This window comes from Sinocyclocheilus grahami, unplaced genomic scaffold, assembly GCF_001515645.1.
Source record: "Sinocyclocheilus grahami isolate Dianchi unplaced genomic scaffold, SAMN03320097.WGS_v1.1 scaffold82.1, whole genome shotgun sequence".
Classification (NCBI taxonomy): Eukaryota; Metazoa; Chordata; class Actinopteri; order Cypriniformes; family Cyprinidae; genus Sinocyclocheilus; species Sinocyclocheilus grahami.
This window is the reverse complement of record NW_015505261.1, coordinates 460,941-483,621: the sequence shown is the minus strand read 5'-3', so window position 1 is coordinate 483,621 and position 22,681 is coordinate 460,941. Positions and strand designations below refer to the sequence as shown.

The 22,681-nt window shown below is 36.2% G+C and overlaps 1 protein-coding gene across 8 annotated transcripts in view; it reads right to left on the bottom strand.

The window, feature by feature from the left end:
* The window catches only part of LOC107586470 (echinoderm microtubule-associated protein-like 4), a 112,319-nt gene that overhangs the window by 72,133 nt on the left and 17,505 nt on the right, over positions 1-22,681 (bottom strand). For 7 of the 8 annotated variants that reach the window (XM_016273840.1, XM_016273839.1, XM_016273842.1 and 4 more), the window contains exon 1: positions 4,749-5,008. The exons of the other annotated variant lie outside the window; for it this stretch is intronic. In XM_016273840.1, coding sequence (XP_016129326.1) covers positions 4,749-4,833 — 85 coding nt within the window. In that variant the 5' untranslated portion in view covers positions 4,834-5,008. Of the gene's footprint in view, positions 1-4,748; positions 5,009-22,681 lie in introns of those variants that run through there. 8 annotated transcript variants of the gene reach the window in all.

Sequence of the window (22,681 nt, the reverse complement as noted above, 5' to 3'; positions counted from 1 at the left end):
ATGTTTTTGTTAATACAGCGTATAGCACTAGTCAACTAAATGAATGTAACATGGCAAAGATGAATGCAGTTTTGGAAGTTGAATGTAAGGGAAATGTCATTTTGGAATTTCTGTGGTTTAATGTGATATTGTTGTTCATGTATGTTCATGATGAAATCTACTTTTATTGTTGTAATTAATTTATAGCATTAACAAGATGACCTGTTGAATAAATTTTGGGAGCGATGACTGATTGAATGTATTTTTGGTCCAGTGCCTGTATATAAGATTAGCATTGACCAAGTTCAGAGGCTGTCATATGTGGATTAACCATGCTGTGTATTTTCAACAGTTTCAATATGAAAAATAACTTTTATATTGATTCAATGGATTTATTGCATTTTGGGAAAAAATTATAAAATTGTATAATAAATCTTTGAAAAAGCATCATGTTATTATAACCTAAAGATGCTATGTGAAAGTTTGAAACAGAAAATAGTGGTTTTCATCTTGCCACTTTCTTGGTAAAGAAAACTCAAATTAATCAAAATGGATTTATAGCATTTTGGAACCAAACTCTTCATATGTTTATAGTTATTTATATCTGTGCAGACATCCAGGCAAACATAAGCGGAACAGATAGAAGTTTCTATTCACATGTTCACAAAGTTTAGATATCTATTGCACAATTTCAAACTAACCTCTGACCGCTAGATAAACTTAAACACACTAACACGTCCTACACAAACACACACACAGCAGACAGCAGTTGTCCATCTGTGAAAGTTGTCAGAGAGATTCTCTCAGCTGGAATCCTTTTGTACTCCAACTCCAGCGCCAAATACAAGCAGACGGTAGTAAAAGAACCGGCATGTGTGTGTGTGTGTGTGTGTGTGCGTGCGTGTGTGTATGTGAGAGAACGCGTGTAGCTACCTAACCCTATTTTGAGGACAAATTTATACTCAAAAGTGAGCGGAGTCTGATGAAACCTCATTGTGGGGACGTCCTCATTTGTAAAAATAGTACAAAAATGCTGCATATAAAGTTTATTTAGTCATGAAATAATCAATTTAATTAGTATTTATACAGCTGCATGACCAGTCTTCTCAGAATTTTTTGTTGAATTTAAAACTTTGACTTTTCATAACTTTTTGAAGTATTAAAATCAGCATTCAACAATCATTCAGCTATTGTAAGTCATCACAATATGCATGTGAGGATTTGTACATTTGTAATATTTCAATTATTTTAATATCGCACTGCCATATGAGCCATAAAACCAGAAAAGTCTATATACAGTAGATGGTCTGTCCAACTGTGCTGTTTGTCAGCATGCTTATGAACAATGTGAAAAGATAAAAGAGATATTAGAGAGAGAGAGAGATGAACTTTTGTGTGCAGACATCCAGGCAAACATAAGCGGAACAGATAGAAGTTTCTATTCACATGTTCACAAAGTTTAGATATCTATTGCACAATTTCAAGCTAACCTCTGACCGCTAGATAAACTTAAACACACTAACACGTCCTACACAAACACACACACAGCAGTTGTCCATCTGTGAAAGTTGTCAGAGAGATTCTCTCAGCTGAAATCCTGCCTAACGTACTTCAACTCCAGCGCCAAATACAAGCAGACGGTAGTAAAAGAACCGGCATGTGTGTGTGTGTGTGTGTGTGTGCGTGCGTGTGTGTGTGTGAGAGAACGCGTGTAGCTACCTAACCCTATTTTGAGGACAAATTTATACTCAAAAGTGAGCGGAGTCTGATGAAACCTCATTGTGGGGACGTCCTCATTTGTAAAAATAGTACAAAAATGCTGCATATAAAGTTTATTTAGTCATGAAATAATCAATTTAATTAGTATTTATACAGCTGCATGACCAGTCTTCTCAGAATTTTTTGTTGAATTTAAAACTTTGACTTTTCATAACTTTTTGAAGTATTAAAATCAGCATTCAACAATCATTCAGCTATTGTAAGTCATCACAATATGCATGTGAGGATTTGTACATTTGTAATATTTCAATTATTTTAATATCGCACTGCCATATGAGCCATAAAACCAGAAAAGTCTATATACAGTAGATGGTCTGTCCAACTGTGCTGTTTGTCAGCATGCTTATGAACAATGTGAAAAGATAAAAGAGATATTAGAGAGAGAGAGAGATGAACTTTTGTAGTATAATGGTTACGCAACTGTCACGCAACATTGTTTCATTTTCCCTTTTTTCATTGCCTTAAAAAAAAAACTGAAGTGTCTTTTCTGCAGCCCTAACAGAACTGGAAAAAAATATTGTTTTCAAACAGGTTTCCATCATCTACCATTGGTCAGACAAACCCCACACTCACGCTATTGCTCGAGCCTTTGTTGCCGTGCGGGGCTGGTCTGGATGCTTAAACAAACGGAGCAATGTCTCTGCGTACAAACCCAGATGGGAGAAAGTGTTTTACCATTTTTTTTTATTTTTTTTATATCACACACTTCAGCTTTCATTAAAGAAGATGAGAAAAGAAAAAACAAAGGAAAAGTGAGACAGAGAAGGAAGTAAACAGAAAAGCTTGTGTACCATCTGCAAGAAGACAAACACAATCCGAACACCAGCTGCTGAACACATACTACAGGTAGATTCACAGATGGTGTGTGCGCAAGCAAACAAACACACACACACACACACACACACACTCACATTAGTTAATCGTTCACTTTTTTATTGATTCTTTAACCAGCGTTTATTACAATGAAAGGAAGAAACACCCTGACCAGAGGCAGTATTCTGCCCACATTCAGCCACTTAACCTGAGTATTTCTGTGTCACATCCTCAGTAGTAATACTCTAACCCTAACCAGTCACACACACACTTTTACACACACACACACACATTTACACAGAGATTTGCTTATATTCCCCCAAGCCAGTTCACCATGAATGAGACACCACAAACAGACTGTACAGACGTGGCATCCCAATAAAAAGCCACAAGACACAAATACAAGCATCTACACGCACGCACGCTAGAAAAAAACATCAACTTAGAAAAAGACAGTTTGTCAAGATAATCCTTGAATGCTGACTTGAGAAAGCCTTATCTGGAAGTTCAGAAATGTTTTAAAATCCTTGAGGATTGAAGATTATATAGACCGTATAGACAGAAGAGAAAAAGACAGACAGAGAGAGAAATAGACAGACACAGAAATATTTATTCTTGCAGAGAAACATTTTAACAGTCTTTGATGTTCAGCTGCTTTACTATGTGAATTAATCTGATGGTTTGAGGTATAACTACCTCATGGATCTAACTAGTTCCATCAAGAGTTTCATTAAGAAGAAAGTCCTATAAGACATATCCGAAAAATATGTTTAAGCAAATATACAGACTACATGCCGCCATAGTTACTAGATCTTATTCAGTCTACAGACATAATGCACACTGCAAACTCAAAAGTTTGGGGTCAGTAAAAGTTGTTGATGTTTTTGAAAGAAGACTCCTATGCTCACCAAAGCTACATTTATTTGACCAAAAATACCATTTAAATTACCAATTAAAATAACTTTTTCTATTTCAATTTATTCCTGTGATGCAAAGCTGAATTTTCAGCATTTTCAGTCTTCAGTGTTCGCATGATCCTTCAGAAACCATTCTAATATGCTGATTTACTGCTCAAGAAACATCTCTGTTTAGGATCACTGTAAAAAACAGTCATGCTTCTTAATGTTTTTGTGGAAACTGTAATAGATTTACTTAAAATAGAAATCTTTTGTAACATTATAAATGTCTTTAATGTCACTTTTGTTCAATTTCAAGTGTCCTTTCTGAATAAAATCTTACTGACCCCAAACTTTTAAATGATAATATAAACCTGATTTCAACATATTTCATTTCTAACTAAAATCTTAAATGAGAAATCCTCCAGTGTACCTATTTCCTCAACAAAAGTCCAAGGATCTGCTAACACTGTAAGTAAATGTGCAAGTTTAATGGTTTGAAAAAATAAAGCGTAATAACCCAACAGCATAAAGTTCTATGCTAAGTTTGTTGCATTTAGTTTAAACAATGAGAAAACTTCAATGTAAGTCTACAGTATTTTTGCGATGTTGCGATGTCTGCTGGGAATACTGTAAGTTAAATGAGTTAGAAAAGATACAGCAAATGAGTATTTTTGCAGAAAATCTATGCCAAGTTTGTCAAGCCAACATAAATACCAAATTACGGTTTACAATTACAGTACGCTCTTAAAAACAAAGGTCCCAAAAGGGGGTTTTCACAGCGATGCCATAGACGAACCCCTTTTGGTTCCCTAAAGAACCTTTCAGTGAACAGTTCTTAAAAGAACCATTTTTTCTTAGTGTGAAGAACATTTTAATAATCTCAAGAACCTTTTTCCACTGTAAAGAACCTTTTGTGGAATTCCATGAATGGTAAAGGCTCTTTGTGGAATCAGATACCAATAAAGAACCTTTATTTCTAAGACTATAACCCCACAAAGCTCTCTATCGGTGTGATGATGACCAGCATTCAAATAAACTGCTTTACTCACTAAACACACACACACATACATGGCTGAGGTGCATCAATGATGTGAGGTTAGAGTGTTACACACACTTCCTCTCTGTGTGGTGTGCAGAAGGGAACCTCCAAATGACAAAAAGGAAGACACATACTAATACACTGCGCACGCACACACACATGCATCTCAGTACACCTCCTTCATAAATTCAGTCTCACACACACACAGCCCTCCCCACAATCCCGCAGTGCTGCTTTACCGGTGCAGTGGTGGTTCAGCGTGGCTGTAGAGTTGCACACTGGAGCTAAACCTGTCATACTGTCTTCCATTCTCCGCTTGCGCATACGTCTGCAATCTTCGTCCGCTTCTCCTCGTGTCCTCCTTTCTTGTCTGTCTGTCTGTCTCTTTGCAGTCTGTCTCTCTCTTTCTCAGTCTCATACACACATTCTTTCTTTCCTGGACAGTGCTGCACACATACGTCCGCTCACACAAAACCCAGGGCGAGCGAGTGAGTGCGAGGGTGAGAGAGAACAAGGGAAACTAGAGGAGGAGGAGATAAAGGGATAAAAAAGAAAATCGTTGTTGACTAAGGGAGTGGCTAAAGCTTGCACGTCTTTAACCTCTGCCGTTCCGACGGAGCCACACACACAGTGTATGTTGTTTTACTGTGCGCTGGGACGGGGGGAAGGGAGAGCCAGGAGAGGGGAGGAGACCACGTGGAGGTGTCAAAGCTTCCAGAAACCGGTCACGCACACTACAGAAAATTACAACAGCTCCGCAACCCTCGTTCAAATGACCGCGCACTGGCTGCTGGAAGTGCACATGCTGAAATATTTGTCACATCACGTGATTTAAGACTTCAAGATGCAAAACAAGACTGTAAATTGCAATTCCATATAATTGCTGAGGCTATTCCGGTTGACACAGACTGTATTTCACAACTCAAGTGTCCTGGTTTGCATACTACAGCATATAGTATGCAAGAGTAGAAATAGTGATAGGCTCAATGGCAGTTGCTAGGCTGGAGCATGTGGCCTCAGAAGTACACAATTTGCATGCTGCCATCTTTGCTCATCAGAACTTTGGGTTACACTTCATTTTAAGGCTTTTGTAATGTAATGTAAATGTTATGAAAATTACATGTAAAATTATAATTGCATAATACTTAAGTGGGTAAAAAAGTATTTTTACCCACTTGTTACTAATTGCATTAATTAGTTCAGCTAATTGCATTTAATATAAATGTAAACTACAATAAATTATCATTTAATTGCAATTAACATGCAATTACATGTCAGAAAGCATTACAGTCAATAATGTGTAAATTGGCAAGACAAAACATGTGCAAATGATAAACTTTCAGTCTATGATGGTTAAATTTAACAGTTAATCCGCGAATCACATGCGTGCTGAACCATGCAGCCTGATCCGTACAGATCACGGACCATCTACGATCCGTTGCACCCCTACAAGAAACCTTAGAAACCCTTACGTGGCACTCAATTTTACATCATGAATTAAGCTAGATGCTAATGCTGCGACTTCATGAAGTAATAATACTTCTGTAGTATTAGAAACTATTTTCAGAAAATATGAGCCCTATTACTAATCCAATGATCATCCCATGACCTTCACGCTTTGCATAACAATGTGAGTGAATGACTGTGAAACAATGTGTGTTTATGAGCTCAAGTCATTACCTGTACATCATTCCGAGTCTTAGCGTCTAAGTTCATATACAACTTATGTACTTTTCATTAGTGGTCGACCGATATTGTTTTTTTGACAGCCGATGCCGATATCTTGGAAAGCAGGGTGGCCAATGGCCGATATAATTATATTTATTTTAATTAATATTTAAGAAATTTGAAATCATTTGAAAATGGATTAAAAAATGTATTTGTAAAATAAACATACTTATACTTTAGATGACAAATAAATATTTAATAAAAATATTATTAAAAAGGAAGTAAACTGTAACCAACAGAGCACTCAGTATTCTGGGAAGTTTGTGTGCATTGGGGATCATATTTTTTAAATAAAGCCAAGGTAACACTCATTTTACATACAGCACACAGTGAAAATGACATGAATATGACAGTGGGCAAATGGATAAAGGGCAGCATAATTTGAAATCACAAATTTAATGTTTAAAGCATTTAATTTGCACGAACCGAAAATCATGCAGAGAACACGCGATCATGCAGGTCACATGCACATTTCACAAGATCTCACAGCTGGATTTGACTAAGTTTGCAAGGTTTGTGAAATTACATTTTCATTAGCCATTCAAAGATTTGTTTAAATGATGAAAATGCATATTTGCTGAATGCTGACGGCAAACGAGAAAGTATTATAATGTTTGCCTTTCTATTACTAATAATATAAAAGTAATCGTTATAATACTTTTTTGTATACATTTTAATTCCTTTGTTTAACAGTTATATCGGATTATTAGACAGACTTCTATCCGTATTAGACAGAACTGTTAACGACGACGACGAACAAGAGGGAGAATGTGAGCACTATGTGCTCAGGCGCTGCCGTTCTCAGTGGCGTCAAAATAAAAAAGTTACCCGCATCTAACACATCGGCCAAACAGAAAAACTTATCAGCCAATGCCGATATTTGAAAAATGCCAAATATCGCCCGATATATCGGCCTTGGCGATATATCGGTCGACCACTACTTTTCATATATTTACAGTTTATATCCCTCAGAGTTCAGTGAGTTATAATGGTAAGTGTGCCTTGGCGGGCCCTCGTTCAAAAACAACACGGCTGTTTATTAATCTTAGACCTGAGGAGAAGGAGTGGAGCATAGCAGCAGTGTTTAAAAAAGAATGAAACATTTAATTATCCCACGCTTGTGAAGGGGCCAGCCTGTCGCTGAGGAGAGCTATAAAACAATGAGAAGGAGAGTGAGTGAGAGAGAGCATTCCTTCAGCACACAGCTGCCAAATTGGAAGAAAAACCAACAACAAAAAGCGACTGGTTTGAAGCCAGGAGGAGAGCCAGAGAGAGTAGAACAGAGGAGAGAAAGAATACCGTGGCCACGTACACCGCAATTCAGCGTAAAAAAGCCTATAAACCGAATGAGAGGAGATTGAGAAGATAATCAACATACAAGGTGGAAACCTTGTCTCTCAGTTGGATATGAGTGTCATACTGACACAATTACAGACGAGGAACGAAAAGAAAGTAGGTCAAAGGCCAATCATAGGGACTGTCAAACTCCCACTCTCACACACATATGCATGCACTTGCAAACTTAACATCTGCATTCAGCCAAACATATTTCAGCTTTCAATGAAATTAGAAACCACAAACAGGGAGTGCGCCTACATCTGAATGATCAAAAAAGACACACTAGCTCTTTTCCAAAACCTACTAAGCTACATTAGCCTACTACCTACATTAGGCAGTTTTCATTGATGGCAGTATCCCAAGTGAAATGGAATTTTTTTATTTGAAATGCACTTGAATAGGGTTCATACAGTTGTTTTAGAGTGGAAATCAAGCACTTTTCCAGCACTTGATCTTTGAAAAAAGTCATTTTTAATTACATTTATTTATTTGTTATTATTATACTGGAAGTTCTAAGAAAAAGATCAAGTGTTTTCAAGGATGTTATTAAAAATTCAAGCACATTCCAAACCTTGAAAACTCAGTTTGAACCTTGAAAACTCTACAATGTCCAGAGAATCATACAAATAATTAAATGGGAATTATTTTTATTTTATTAAACAAAAATTTTAAATTTGGGTGTTATTCTATCTATTTTCATTATTAAACTAATTAGAATATTTATAATAAACATTTCTCATCTCAACACGATCTATGCATAAAAATAAACAAACAAAAAAAAACAGCCAAGTTAAAAAGTGAAGTGTTGTTTATTGTTTTATTATTATAAATTTTTTTTTTCCCTTGGACCAGTTGAACTTCAGTAAGAGAATCTTGGTCAAGCACTGAGATTACAGCGCCAACTCATACACAGCTATTAACACAGCAGTGGCAGTATGTCTACTGTAGCCCAAAGCTGTTGGAGCACGTTTTCTATATCTGGTTGGTAAAGTCCCACATTTTCCAGAATCACAAATTAGATAACTGTCTTTTGAGGAAGTCTTTAAATTTACCCACTTGCACAAACTGTTCATTTGCATATTAACTGCAAATTTGCAGCAATGTTTGCTAGAATACATAGAAAATGACTGACTGTTAAGTGCTGTTTATTTGCTTGTGCACTAAAGCGAAATTATATTCATTAAAGGAATGTCGCAAACACATCCACCACGTTATTGTTGAATATACGATTTTTCATGGGTCGGATGCAAAGCACTAGATTCTAGAGGATGCAGCAGACCAGCACAATCTGGCATACTTTACTGAGATCATACAGCATTGCTACATTATTTCAGAATTAATGTTGCCATGGTGAATGGAAAATGTATGCAAACATTTCACCCTCAGAGACCTAAGAAGTAATATTTATTTAAGGGTGCAAAGGATCACTATTTTTTTTTGAACTCAAAAGGTAATACAGTATATTTGAACCAGTAAGGATATAATCATGAAAAGTTAAGAAATGTTACTATTTGACCATTTAAATACTGTATTAAACATCGAAAAGTCTGACCCCCTAATGCCCAGCATTGCATTTTAGCTCATTTAAAACATCTTTATTTTGTGTACAAAATTTTTGGGTACATAAGCCTTTCCCATCACTAGTCATACAGAAATTAAATGTATATGAGATGTCAAATACTTGTATTAGTGAATCCTACTTTGTAAAACAGATACATTTGTTTTAAAAGTGTTACGAACTGCACAATTTTGTGAGAGACTTAATATGCAAATGTATTCCCACCAAATCTGTTGTTGTTATCAATTTCAGAGTGTGAGTGTGTTATGTGTAGGTTTTACCCATATTTATTGTTATACAAGTATTGCAATTCTGCTTCGCTGGGTCTGTAACACTGTCTACACCTGAGGCGACCGATGTCGCATCGCACTGCAAAGCAACCACTGCAAATCCATTTGTCATTAATTTCAAAGCATTTCCTTATTGAACTTACATACATTTACATGTAGGTTCTTGCCAGATGTTTTCAAATTAATAATATCATTTTAAAAGTTAAAGGCACACTTGCACAACAGGACATTTTAGAGAAATTAGACTTTTGGTCTATTAATAACTTTTTCCAAGAGTAGATTGACTCGTTTTGTGAGTCAGGTCAAACTGGGTGTGTTGGCATATAAGACCCTAAGGCAAATTTAACACAGCTGAAACTGTCATACACAGGTGTGCAGATGCACTAATTCAAAATGCTGACACGTAACATAAGTGCTGAGGTGTATACCTGGTGTTAAACAGGGAAAAGGTGCAATATTTCATTTTGACAGATCTGCATGCAAATTTCAACCTTTTGGGTCTATAAATGTACCCAAGTGCTCAATTCTTGACGATAATCATACTTAGACACAACTGAGATGCCTGAACCATAGACACAAACATGTTGGCAGAATGCACAAATCCCAGAGTGAGACCTGCAAAATAACTCTACTGCAGACACAAGGCATGTGCCACTCCCCATGTCCCAGCATATCTGAAGAGCGGGACCCACTGTCGTGTGGCCTGGCGATGGAGACAGTCATCTCGAGAAAGGAAACAGAGACTCGTCAGGGTCCTAACAGACATAACACTAAAATAGAGAAGACAGGAAGGCTGTCGGTGGCACACAGGAAAGAGAGAGTGTGCAAAGGGTGAAAGCAGAAGGGCTGTTCATACTTTCAGTAGAGCATCTGCACGAACACCCCAACGCCTTACCAGAAACAGCGTCACCACTAAAACGCACTGCTGCAGCAATATCAAAAACCCCAGCAGTTTATGAGAGTAAGTACTTTTATCCAAAAATAATTTATTACACTACTTATTATAGGGACCGTCTGCTTTGAACAAAAGAGCGTTAAGAGTCATGCACAAAAAGCTCGGGGGTCTGAACCTACAACCTTCTGGTTAGTACAAACCCAAATCTTAAACCAATAAACCACGTCACTCTGTGGAGTCAAGAAAGAGTCACTTTCAGCCTCGTATGCAACACCAAGTGATGCATGTCACACAAAAAACTGTGAAGAACTTACAACAAATCAGCAGTTCCAATCTGATTTGGCTTTACATAACTAGCAGTCCGCTGGTACTTAAAAAAATAAAAACTAACTAGGACTTTCCTAAATAGGCAGTTCTTAACCAGAATAAGCTGGAAAGGAGACCTTATTGTGTGTTGATAGTAGAGCCCGACCGATATATCGTTTGCCGATATGAGCCTGCCGCCGATATATCGGTATCGCCAAATATGCCGCCGATATGCAACCAATATGACATTTTTTTTTACAGAACATATAACGCAGATAAAATGCTTGAAATGGTGTAATTACTTAGTTTGTCCAGCAGAGCACGCTCCATTGCTTGCTACTGGCGACCTGGATGAAACACTTTAAAGCTTAAGTCTATGGAAAGCCATTAAAAATTTGAACGGCCATATCTCCATAACGGTGCGGCGAATCCGCACCAAATTCAGGGGATCCCTTCAGCTTGAGGAACCCTCTCGAACGCGAATCGAGTGTATGTCTAGAGGCCTGCTTTCGAATGAGACCACCCCCATGTCGATAGACCCCGGGGTTCGGGAGTTACAGATGGTTAAATTTGCCTATCAAGCGATCCCGGGGGGCTACTGACGTTCGAGAGGGCTCCTCGAGCTGAAGGGATCCCCTGAATTTGGTGGAGATTCGCCGGCACGTTCGCGAGATAGTGACACCAGTCAACACTTTCACTTCAGTAAGGAGGTCTCTTGTTCAGGCAGCAGCATTCAAGCATTGTCTTATTCGACCGTAAGTGCCCTGCGAAGTGGACTTCACATGAAATTCCGCCATGATTCCAGTTCCAAGGGAACGTACACGTTACATTCAAAGGGCATTAAAGTGCGCGAGACGTGAATTTATATTGTATTTATGTATTTATGTCACACTTCTCTAGTAAGTTTCACCTGTGTGTGAAGACAGTAGCGCAAATCCCTGAATGAATGTTCCGAAGTGAAATAAACTTCAAAGGAATAAAGTTGAATGGAATTTAATTGAATTAAAGTTGAATAAACTTCAACTTTACTGTTCAGTGAACTGATGTCAAACTCATTTTGTATAATAAAGTTTATTGTTAAATTGTTAAATGCCCTGCCTCCATTACGTATCTTTGTCACGTCATTATAAGTGTTTGATACCACATTTGAGTGATCATTGCAAAAATGTGTTGATGTATATATAGTCTGTTTATGTATATACTGTATTCTGTATATAGTACCAGTCAAATGTTTGGACCCTCGAATGGGAAAGTGTCCAAACTTTTGACTGGTACTGTACTAGAATATACACAAAGAATATCGGCCTTTTTTTACTCCCTAATATCGGTATCGGCCCCAAAAAACCCATATCGTCGGGCTCTAGTTGATAGTCTAGCTAGTTGAGACTAATTTCAGGAATCTATAAATGTGATGATGACACTGCATTTAAGTGAATAAACTCTGCACTAAATGTTAAAAAAATGTGTTGTGAAAGCACTGAAATGCTCAGTGCTTCAACCAAAACTCTTTACTGATGACTCATGACACCCACTGAGGCCAGGCAAAAGAAAACAAAAGAAAAAATTCAAATGGCACGTTTCCAAAGATTCTTCATTTTAACAGTGGCGATAAAGTGGGAAGGTACAGATCATGCAAGTTTGCACTTGAATTGGTAAAGACAAGCATATCCAATTCTGCAGTGTCAAAAGCTGAAGATTTACTGCAATAATATTATTCCTCTTCTCCATTCTTATTTTTCATTTGCTCCATATCTCTCCATCTCTGCCCTGCATAAATCATAATGAGGCTAATGGTTTTTGACATTACACATTTGGGCATGTCTGAACGGTGGCGTTAAGGCTTAAACAATATTAAGGAGTAATGCACCCTGATACCTGTATGATCAGTTTGGCTCCTTGCTGAAAGAGAGAGGTGTCAACATCAGAGACTAGAGTGCACTAGAAATTGAGAGGCCAAATCAGAGGATCCTAAACACCCTTAAACATCATGTTATGAGTTCCTAAGTGGGCAATTTTTAGCCAGCATAAGTAACAAAGTGGACTAGATGTTTTACAAATAGTTAAAAGTCCAGTTCTGTGAAGACTAGGAAAGCCATGACTTAAAGTCTGATTAGTGAGCTTGATTAGTTTTAGATTTTTTCTTATTTTTAGTTCTGATATTTCGAGTGGTGCTTTAATCACCATGACCTATGACCGCATGCTTTGCTTCAGCTGTCGGACAGTTTGCACGGTAAAACCCTCTCAGAAAGTTCCATCTTTAAACTCGTCCTCCTGAAATCATCGCCAGGCATATTTGGCCACATTTTGCGATGTTTTTTTAGCATCTTGCGCAATGTGCTTCATGTTAAGACATGAAAACTGTCCAAAAAGACCCCTGTATTTCCTTACATTCAATTGTGCTCTATCAGGTTTTGAACGTAAGAACACATCTGAATGCCTCCTAAAAACATGTCTGATCACAGGAATGTAAAGTAAAAAAGTTAAAAATATATATATACTATTATATACTAATTAGAAATTATTCTGATGTAGTAAATGTAGTTTTGCACATCACTAGCTGCTATGATGCATTTCATTAGTAAGCAGATGAAAAAAAAACTGTAGTTTGTGTGTGGTTGTTCGTATTGTTTTAGTTTTTTTAAGTAAAAGGTGAAGTGTCTAATTTCCAGTCATTTACACCACTGAATGAAATTGCAAAAACAATAACTGCATTCTTTCTAAAGCTCAAACACTAGAACGTGGCACTAACAACAAGGTCATGAAAGCAAACCTGAAAAAAATATGTACCTTTACCAAAGTCTACCTTTGGATAAAAGCAATTGTGTAAATGTAAATAAATGTTTTTCCAAAAAGGTTTTCGGAACACTCTCCTTGTCCACAATTGGTCTGACAAACAGATAGATAGCCCCGCCCCCAATCTCACACTATTGGCCGAGTCAGTGTTGCCGTGCTGGGCTAGTCAGATTCTCAAACAAATAGAGCAATGTTTTGAAAGCACTAATGTTTTAAGGGAATCAGCCTGGCTTAGTAATTGTAGTCCTTTAATATTTATCTAGGGTAAAGTATTTTAACTTTAAAAAAATGACACACTTCAGCTTCAGAGGCTCTGTAATATCGTTTACAGCATGCAGAGCACCACCGCTCCTCCCCATGATGAACGTGGTTTGTTTAGCCTCGCTAAATTAGAACAAGAAAGACAGGGGCCAGAAATACACCAACGCACATGCATGCATATGCACAGCTGGCCCCAACGGAGTGATAAGGGCATTTGAGGTCAAACGGACTACAGAGAGAAGGGCTGCTATGAGTTATAGGACTGACACACACAGACATAGCGAGGGATGACAGAAAAAGAGATATATACAGACAGAGAGAAACCACAATGGGGTGAGCCTGAGAAAACAAGACATGTCTGACATACAGCAGTCGCACGCAAACTAGCGTTTAGGGAAATGCCTCCCACATCAGCTAGTCACATAGTCAGACTTTTGAGAATCGGCAAGAAGTCTGGTCCACATCGCCGTTTATTTTTGTCAAGAAATGCCCATTCAAAATGAAAAGTGACCAACTACAGATTTTGATGTTTATTGGCAATTAATCTTGTTTCCTTGGTACTATGTGACTCTGTAACTGTGAATATCTCAATCTAATATTGCAAACTTACAAAAAGCTGCATTCTGACTCCCAGAAATTACACAAAGCAAGCCAATCAGAATAAAGCATGCTGTTGTTGTTGTTTTTTTTTCATTCTTCTTTGTAATATGCATCATATGGTCCGTGTGAGGGCTGTCTCAAGCTGAGATTGAGACGCTAACAAAAGCATTACAAAAACATCCAGCAACATGGTGCCATCATAAATGGCATTGTACAACACAGCTATGCAGTCTGAAGCTTTTTTGTTGCTTAACTTGGCCCCAGAACCCTTTTATTGCTTTCCAACTTCAACTCATTTCAACCGCAGATTTATAGAGAAAGGTTGTGTTAGGACACCCACACAACAGAGAAAAAGGAGCCATGGAGAACTTGGATAATCAGAATGGATAGAGTATTTTTCATGTGAATGAGTACTAGTATTAAGTCATTTGTAGTGTTGATATCAGTGTGTGTGAGGGCGTTCTCATTTGTAAAAACAATATAAGAAAGTAAATAAAGCGTTTTTGTTGTTGTGTTTTATTACATATTCAAAAGTTTTCTGTTAAGAGTTAAGGTTAGGTTATAGTATTTATAATTAGCTGTATATTAAAAGAGTAAAAATCGATGGAATGCCCGTTTAGATAGCTAATGTGTGTTAATGTTCACAAGCAAGGATACAATAAGAAAATGAATGATTCTGGTTCCAATTTAACTTATGAATGAATGAATGAATGAATGAATGAATAACATTTTACTTAATTATTCACCAATTTAATTATTTTATTTGTATTAAATAAACAAATAAATCTAATTCAAAAGTAGAAGATGCGAATCAGCAACACAAGCAGAAAAATTGTTATAAAAATATATAACTTTAGAAATAAATTGATTATTTTAAAATAATTTATACATTTCCCAGTTCCCAAAAGTAGACGATAATCAGCAACATTTTTTAAACTGCTTTACAAAAAGTTTAAAATAAAATATTTATTCATTATAGACTGAACAAAATTATAAACGCAATACTTTTGTTTTTGCCCCCATTTTTTATGAGCTGAACTCAAAGATCTAAGACTTTTTCCATGTACACTGCCTTTGGAGACTGCTTATGGTAGAGAAATGACCATTCAATTCACAGGCAACAGCTCTGGTGGACATTCCTGCAGTCAGCATGCCAATTGCACGCTCCCTCAAAACTTCATCTGTGGCATTGTGCTGCGTGATAAAACTGCACATTTTAGAGTGGCCTTTTTATTGTGGCCAGCCTAAGGCACACCTGTGCAATAATCATGCTGTCTATTCAGCATCTTGATATGCCACACCTGTGAGGTGGATGGATTTTCTCGGCAAAGGAGAAGTGCTCACTAACACAGATTTAGACAGATTTGTGAACAATATTTGAGAGAAATAGGCCTTTTGTGTACATAGAAAAAGTCTTAGATCTTTGAGTTCAGCTCATGAGAAATGGGGGCAAAAACAAAAGTGTTGCGTTTATAATTTTGTTCAGTGTAGATTACTACTTTTTAATACTTTTGAGGACACACCAAATAATTGATCCTACATTAAACCATATGTAAATAATACATCAATAATAAATAAGCAAACACTAAAAAACAATACAATGTTTAGTAGCATATTACATTTTAAAATATTGAATGTGTATCTTTACTGACTGGTTGTTCACATGACAATCTGTAGTTAATTACAAGAACTTAGGTAGACAACTTTACAACATACATTTATTACAAGTTAGATAACAGCAACAGTAAAAACTTGCGGTTCAGTGAGTCATTTTGACTGATTAATTCACAAGAACATTCTCACAAGTTTCACCGATTTGTGAGTCAGTAGAAAAATGTGTTATCTACTGATTTCATTCTATTATTTTAGATTATTTTTGCACCATTTGTTAAACAATGGCACTATAGATTCAGCACCAGTGCAGAAAACACTGTCAGAGCATTTTATTATGTTGTATCTGGACCTGAACCAACAAAAGAATGCAGATGTCCAAGAACCATTAACAAAACTGTCATGAAAACCATTTGGCTTGGGTATTTAAAAATAAACAACTGGTTTGAAATAAGAACAAGTTCTCAATTCCCAAACCCTAAACACATGCATTGAATTGGAGCCATTATATCAACAGGTACGGCCTTCAGTAGCAGCTATTCCAAATCTACACACAACAACACCATTTTGTTCTCCAATCCACACAAATTGTACATCAAAGCTCACAGTGCGTCTGTCTAATTGAAGAAGAAATGCACAGAGAGCCGTGATTCCTGCCCCCCAATACATTGTACTCAGAGACTCTGTTAACCAAATTTGAGCAGATTTTAAAAAGACAAATGTCTTATTCAAAATCTTTTGTCATTGTGATAAAAAAAATAGAAGTATCACTTAAGGAGACCAGATATCCAGTGTCTCGCTTCAAAACTGTCCACTCCAAAAAAATGCAGAAAATGCCAAGACTATAAGAAAGTAAATACATAAATAAGATTATATAATTGTATTTAGACAAATAAATAAATAAGATATATATTTTTATTTAGACAAATCAATAAATCAATCAATCCAATTACCCAGTTCTCAAAAGTAGACAATGTTACTCGGCATTAACGTTTAAAAAATGGTAAGAAACGAACATTTTAAAACAGATTTTAAAGAGTTTTTAAATTAAATTTGACATAACTTAAAAAACTTATATAAATAAATATATCTTGTTTATGTGTTTTTAAATAATCAATTAATCAAACAATACAATTTCCCAATTCTTGAAAGTAAAAGATGCTAATCACCAATAGGGTTTGAAAACAGTAAGGAAATAAAGTAAAAAAATAAAAATGCTTTAAAATAAATGTTAAAGTAATAACAAAAAATATGATATATATAAGAAATAATGAATACATAAAAATGAACATAAATATGAAAATGTGAAACTTTTTATTTCCAAATAAATAAGCAAATTAACAAATAAATAGTCATTCATCCATTCATTAAACTCTTAAAAGATGTAGCAGCAGAAGTAGAATAAAAAGTAGACTTCTACTGGAAAGAGAAGATAAAAGTGTGCGTGTGTGTGTGTGTGTCATTTCACTCATCCAAGTGCACACACACACACACACAACAGAAAGTAGTGACCACACACACACACACCTGGAGCAGTGGGCAGCCATTTTTGCTGCGGTGCCCGGGGAGCAGTTGGGGATTTGGTGGTCTCACCTCAGTCGTGGTATTGAACGGTACGAGACTCAAACCTGCAATATTTGGGTTACGAGTCCGACTCTCTAAACATTAGGCCATGTCTGCCCCAAGATTTTGTATAGGCTATGTTGTGTGTCAAATGTTATGTGTCACATTGGATTCGAACCCACGACCTGGAAGGTCCAGGGCCAGCGGCTTAGTGGCACTGAATGTGCACTTTAAAATGTATTATTGCCATCATTGTTTGAATTGTAGTGATGTAATGATGCGTGTAGGGCCGGATGAAAATATGTAACGATTCAATTTTTAGATGTTATTTTCTTTTCATCTTGCCTCTGTATAATGTAGGGCTGCCACTAACGACTATTTTTATTTTGATTAATCTATCGACTAATTTATCGATTAATCTTAATTAATTTCCCACAAAAAAATCAACAATTTCACTTAAGATTATTTTATGAAACTATATTTTATTAAACCAAATGAAATCTACATTTCTATGAAATCCTTTTTTTTAAGCAAAAGTAAAGTGCAACAGAGTGCAAGAAGCAAGTGTCCATCTCATAGTCCAAATCACTGAAATCAAGTTCAGAATTATAGTGTAAGAATGACAACATATCCATGTGTTATAGTCTACTAATATTAAAATTATAATCAAAAACACCTTTTAAAGGAGTATTTACCAGAAATGTTATTTACCACAATTTATTTAGGAGAAAAATGTAAATGTGCAGTATTTCGGAATTTTTTATTTATTTATTTTTTTTAAATAAAATCAATTAATTGGAGATGCTTCCTATAATTATAATTATTTTTTTGTGGTAATAAAAATAGATGTAAGTGAACAATAGCCTTTAAAATGACTTAAAATGCATATACGTATTATAATATGGCAATAATAATTAGTTCAAATAAAGTATCAAAAGCAAGAAATCATACGGTTTTATCGAACAAAACTGTTAAAATACATAATGTATTATAAACAATAGAGCTAAAGTACATTACACATTACAGCAGAGGTCTGCAGGGGGCGCCAATGGCCTGATGATTATTTTTACACATTGCTGTACGATCTAATACTACTCGACCAAGCACCATTTAATTCAAATGTTCACTGAATCTTTAATATTTTGCCATTTCTTTAGGCCAGAAATGCAATAGCCACTGTAATTAAAATAATATGTGGACATCAAAACGTGTAAACTCAAGAGTGAGGGTTCGAGCTTTTATTTTGAAACCGCGATGTATTCGCCTGAATTTGCGTAGATTTATAAATGATTTACCTTACAAATCTGATGAAATGGCGCACATTGTGTTCCCAGATGAACGTTATAATAAACCCAAACTCACAACAACATGCAAAAATGGGGAGTGTGAGATGCTCCACACATGTAAATGATAACAGTTCCTGTGGAACTACTGTGAACGGAGCCGCTGTGTGACGCACGTACTTAACCTACACGCATGTAAATAATTAAAGTGCATATACTGAATTAGAACTGCATCGCATATAATTATTTAATTAAATCATAGCATTTGTGAATTCACAATTATGCTTAATTACGGTTTTTAAATGGGTTTAATATATCATGCAGCCTTGGGAAACAGTCTAATAATGTGTTTTATAGATTCTCGTCCGTGAAATGCACCACTTCTGGTATTTTGCCGGTTAGTCGATGCAAGCAAAATTAAGTCGAGGATTTTTAAAAAATCTAATAGTCTAATAAAATCGACAAATTGCGACAGCCCTAGTATAATGGATATTAAAGTAGTATTTATAATCACAGAGCTGCTTTGTTTACAGAGGTAATCAAGGAAATGCTATATTTCCGCTAGTGTTGGGCGATATGCTAAATTTTCATCTCGTCCTATAGTCAGCCTGTGAGATCGCCAATACACGATATTATCGTGCTAATTTATGTAATTATTTACTTACATTGTGGGAAAGTGAACCAACTCCAGCGTTAGGCTAACATTTTTTTATAATGACTGAATTTTTATTTAACATGATAACAAATTAATAGAAACAACATTGTGGGAAAGTGAACCAACTCCAGCGTTAGGCTAAAAACAGCCACATTTTTTTATAATGACTGAATTTTTATTTAACATGATAACAAATTAATAGAAACATCGTAAGTTACTAATTATAATGCTTACATTTCCTCAGTTATTCAAAAAGCAAAACAGAAAAGCTACAGAAAACGAGCAAAGAACACTACATTACCAAAGAACATCATCACAAGCTCAGTCTAGTGCGAGTTTATGCACTTTAAAACACTCCGGTTAAAATCAGTGAATATACACTGTATGATGAATAAATCTCTTATACTTACATCCCACGTAGATCTGCACTTTGTTGTTTATGATGAGAGAATTCACGAGTCAGAATTCAGTCAGCACGCGCTGAACAACGAAACAATCTGAACGCCTCTGATTGGCCATTGCATTCATAAGCTCAGCATAATCGTGTGTGATTGGTTAAAACACGCAATACTGTAAAATGCGGTAAAAGAAATATAATGCAACAAATAAGCCCTAATATTAATTAGATATTATTACCAGCCTGATAATAATAATAATAATCGTCTTGCTTTTCGTCAAAGGCTAAAATCGTCGATACACGATACTAACGTCTATCGGCACAACCCTAATTGCCGCTGTTCCATAAGCGCCACCTACTGGCAGAGAGTGAATCTGCGTCTCGTTCAGCCCGTCTGCTGTTTTTGTTTTGTGCAGATATGCAAGTCAAAGCATTCTGTTTTTGCATCAAATTTCAAAATTATAAAGTCTAATTTAAATCAAAAACTGCTCATACTGCATGTGTGCAGCATCTGTTTGATTTGTGATTAAAATGCATTGGTTGCCTCAAATTTTAAATGGAAAAAAGCACATCCAAAGCCTTAGTCTGTTTATATGACGAGATTTGTTGTATTTGTCTTATTTATTTGATTTGATTTGGGATTTATTTTAAAATGTTAATCTACTTTTGTTATTAGCCATACCGGTATTTAAATTTCACAAAGAAATGTGCAGCATTTTGTGTGAGAAATAACAAAAGGACACCTTATTTACAAATGATTATAATTTGTCTTACTTTGTTTAAAAAATCATGAGAGCATTGTATCGTTAAATCAGTATCATGCATCGTATTGCATCACGAGTTGAGTGAATCGTTACATCCCTATTGAATTGGGATGGAGAGAGTGGTCTGGTCTGGGGCAGCTCAGACCCATCATAAGAAAAGAAAGACGAGTGTTTGAAAGTCCCCAAATATATTTGTAGTAGCCAAGAAAATACTGACAGAATCAATCTGCTACAGTCTGTCTGTTCATAAAGTTCTCTCCTCACCTGCTTGAAGCCAAAAATTGGATGAATGTTCAAATTAATATAGCCATACAACCGAGGTCAACAGCATGAAGCGAAAGCAACATTGAAGTATGGCATGTGATGAATGAACCTTTTTTCTAGTACATGAGAGAGTTAATCTACTACAACTGAGGGTAATAAAAACCATTCTCTTCTGATGAACAGCTTAACCATCTCTTGCTCACAGACACACAAACATAGAGCTCAGTGTCGTCTCTGTGACTGTGTACATGCTTCAATGCAAATTAAATGAAGGAAACGCACAGTACTCGTGCCCAAGCAGAGCATACAGATTGCAGGATACAGTTCATATAGCCTGCACTAATGAAAGCCACATTATAAGTTAAATAATAGCAGACGGATCGGGTGTGCAATAATTGAACGAGACTAGAGGGCTGTACATTGATCCGGGCAAAGTTTCACGCTGGACCAGTTTGCAACTGGTTGATTAGACAATACTAATTGTTAACAATCACTCCAAACTAACTAACACCTAAAACTCTTGAAAGGTCACGAACACAATGCGCCAAAAATTGGACTGCACTTTAAGACGTATAATTAGCATCTTTGCTCATGGCCATTCAGACTCGTATGAAAAAATTGTGTTCTGATCACAGCACACAGTCCGCAGTGTCAATCTGTGCGTGTCAAGTTTTGGCATTAAAGCCAACTTGAGGAGTGAAATCAAAGGACGCACGTAGCCAGAACGCCGCAGGGCTGCTGGAGAATTTAAACTGCAAACCTGACACTTACTGACAAGCTGACACTCGTCTGACTGGAGAACTGCTGTCAGTAACTTCTCGCTCTGTCTGCCAATTCCTCTTCTCGTATTTAATCGGATTTAATTTCACTATCCGTGAGAAGAATGTCCTCATGTAACAAGAGCTCACAATATCAAAATGATTTTAGAGGCATTGTAGAATTACTCTTGAATAGTGTGATCATTTTAATGCACTTTTTAAATATGCCCATTAAGTTTCCTAAAAAGCTCAAGCGACAGGTCAGACAGACTAGCAACAAGACCCTTGCTTGTCTTTCCATCATAGGTAGCAACTGTAATTCTGTTTTTGCTCCTTAAGTTTAAATCAGACACTGCATACAAAATCTCATACTGTCTAGGGCTGGGCGATATATATAAAATAAATTACATCTCGATATTGTCAAAATTTTTACGATATTCGATATATATCTCGATATGTTTGCATTTGCATTATAAAAAACATGATTTTATTTTGGCCACATTAAAAAAAAACAAAAAAACATTTAGATAGAAAAGCTATTGTTACAAAGTAAATACAAAATGTTTAGTGCAAATTTAAGCAGTTAAAAAAAAACTAGACCAAGTGATCACTTACTGCTTTTTATTAAATGAACACATGTATATGTAACTGAAGTAGTGCAAAACAAGTACAGAAAGTGCATTCTGTCAACTTTAGTGCATGCAATTCATAATTTACACTGTGCAACTTGCGGAAATAATTAAACTGGGATAAGTATTTTTTACAAGTTTTTAAGCTAAGAACACAAGTCTGTCAACTGGTTTAAGAGAAGCTCTGTGGCATGAAACTATGTTCCCACTGGCACTAAAAACCCTCTCAGATGGGAAACTAGTATCTGGAACACATAGGTATTTCTTAGCTAATTTTGCAAATTTGGGGAAATGTGCCTCATGGACGCTCCACCACCATGAGCACAAATCACTCTGTGGCATGAAACTATGTTCCCACTGGCACTAAAAACCCTCTCAGATATGGCGCTAGCTGCTGGAACACATAGGTATTTCTTAGCTAATTTTGCAAATTTGGGGAAATGTGCCTCATGGACGCTCCACCACCATGAGCACAAATC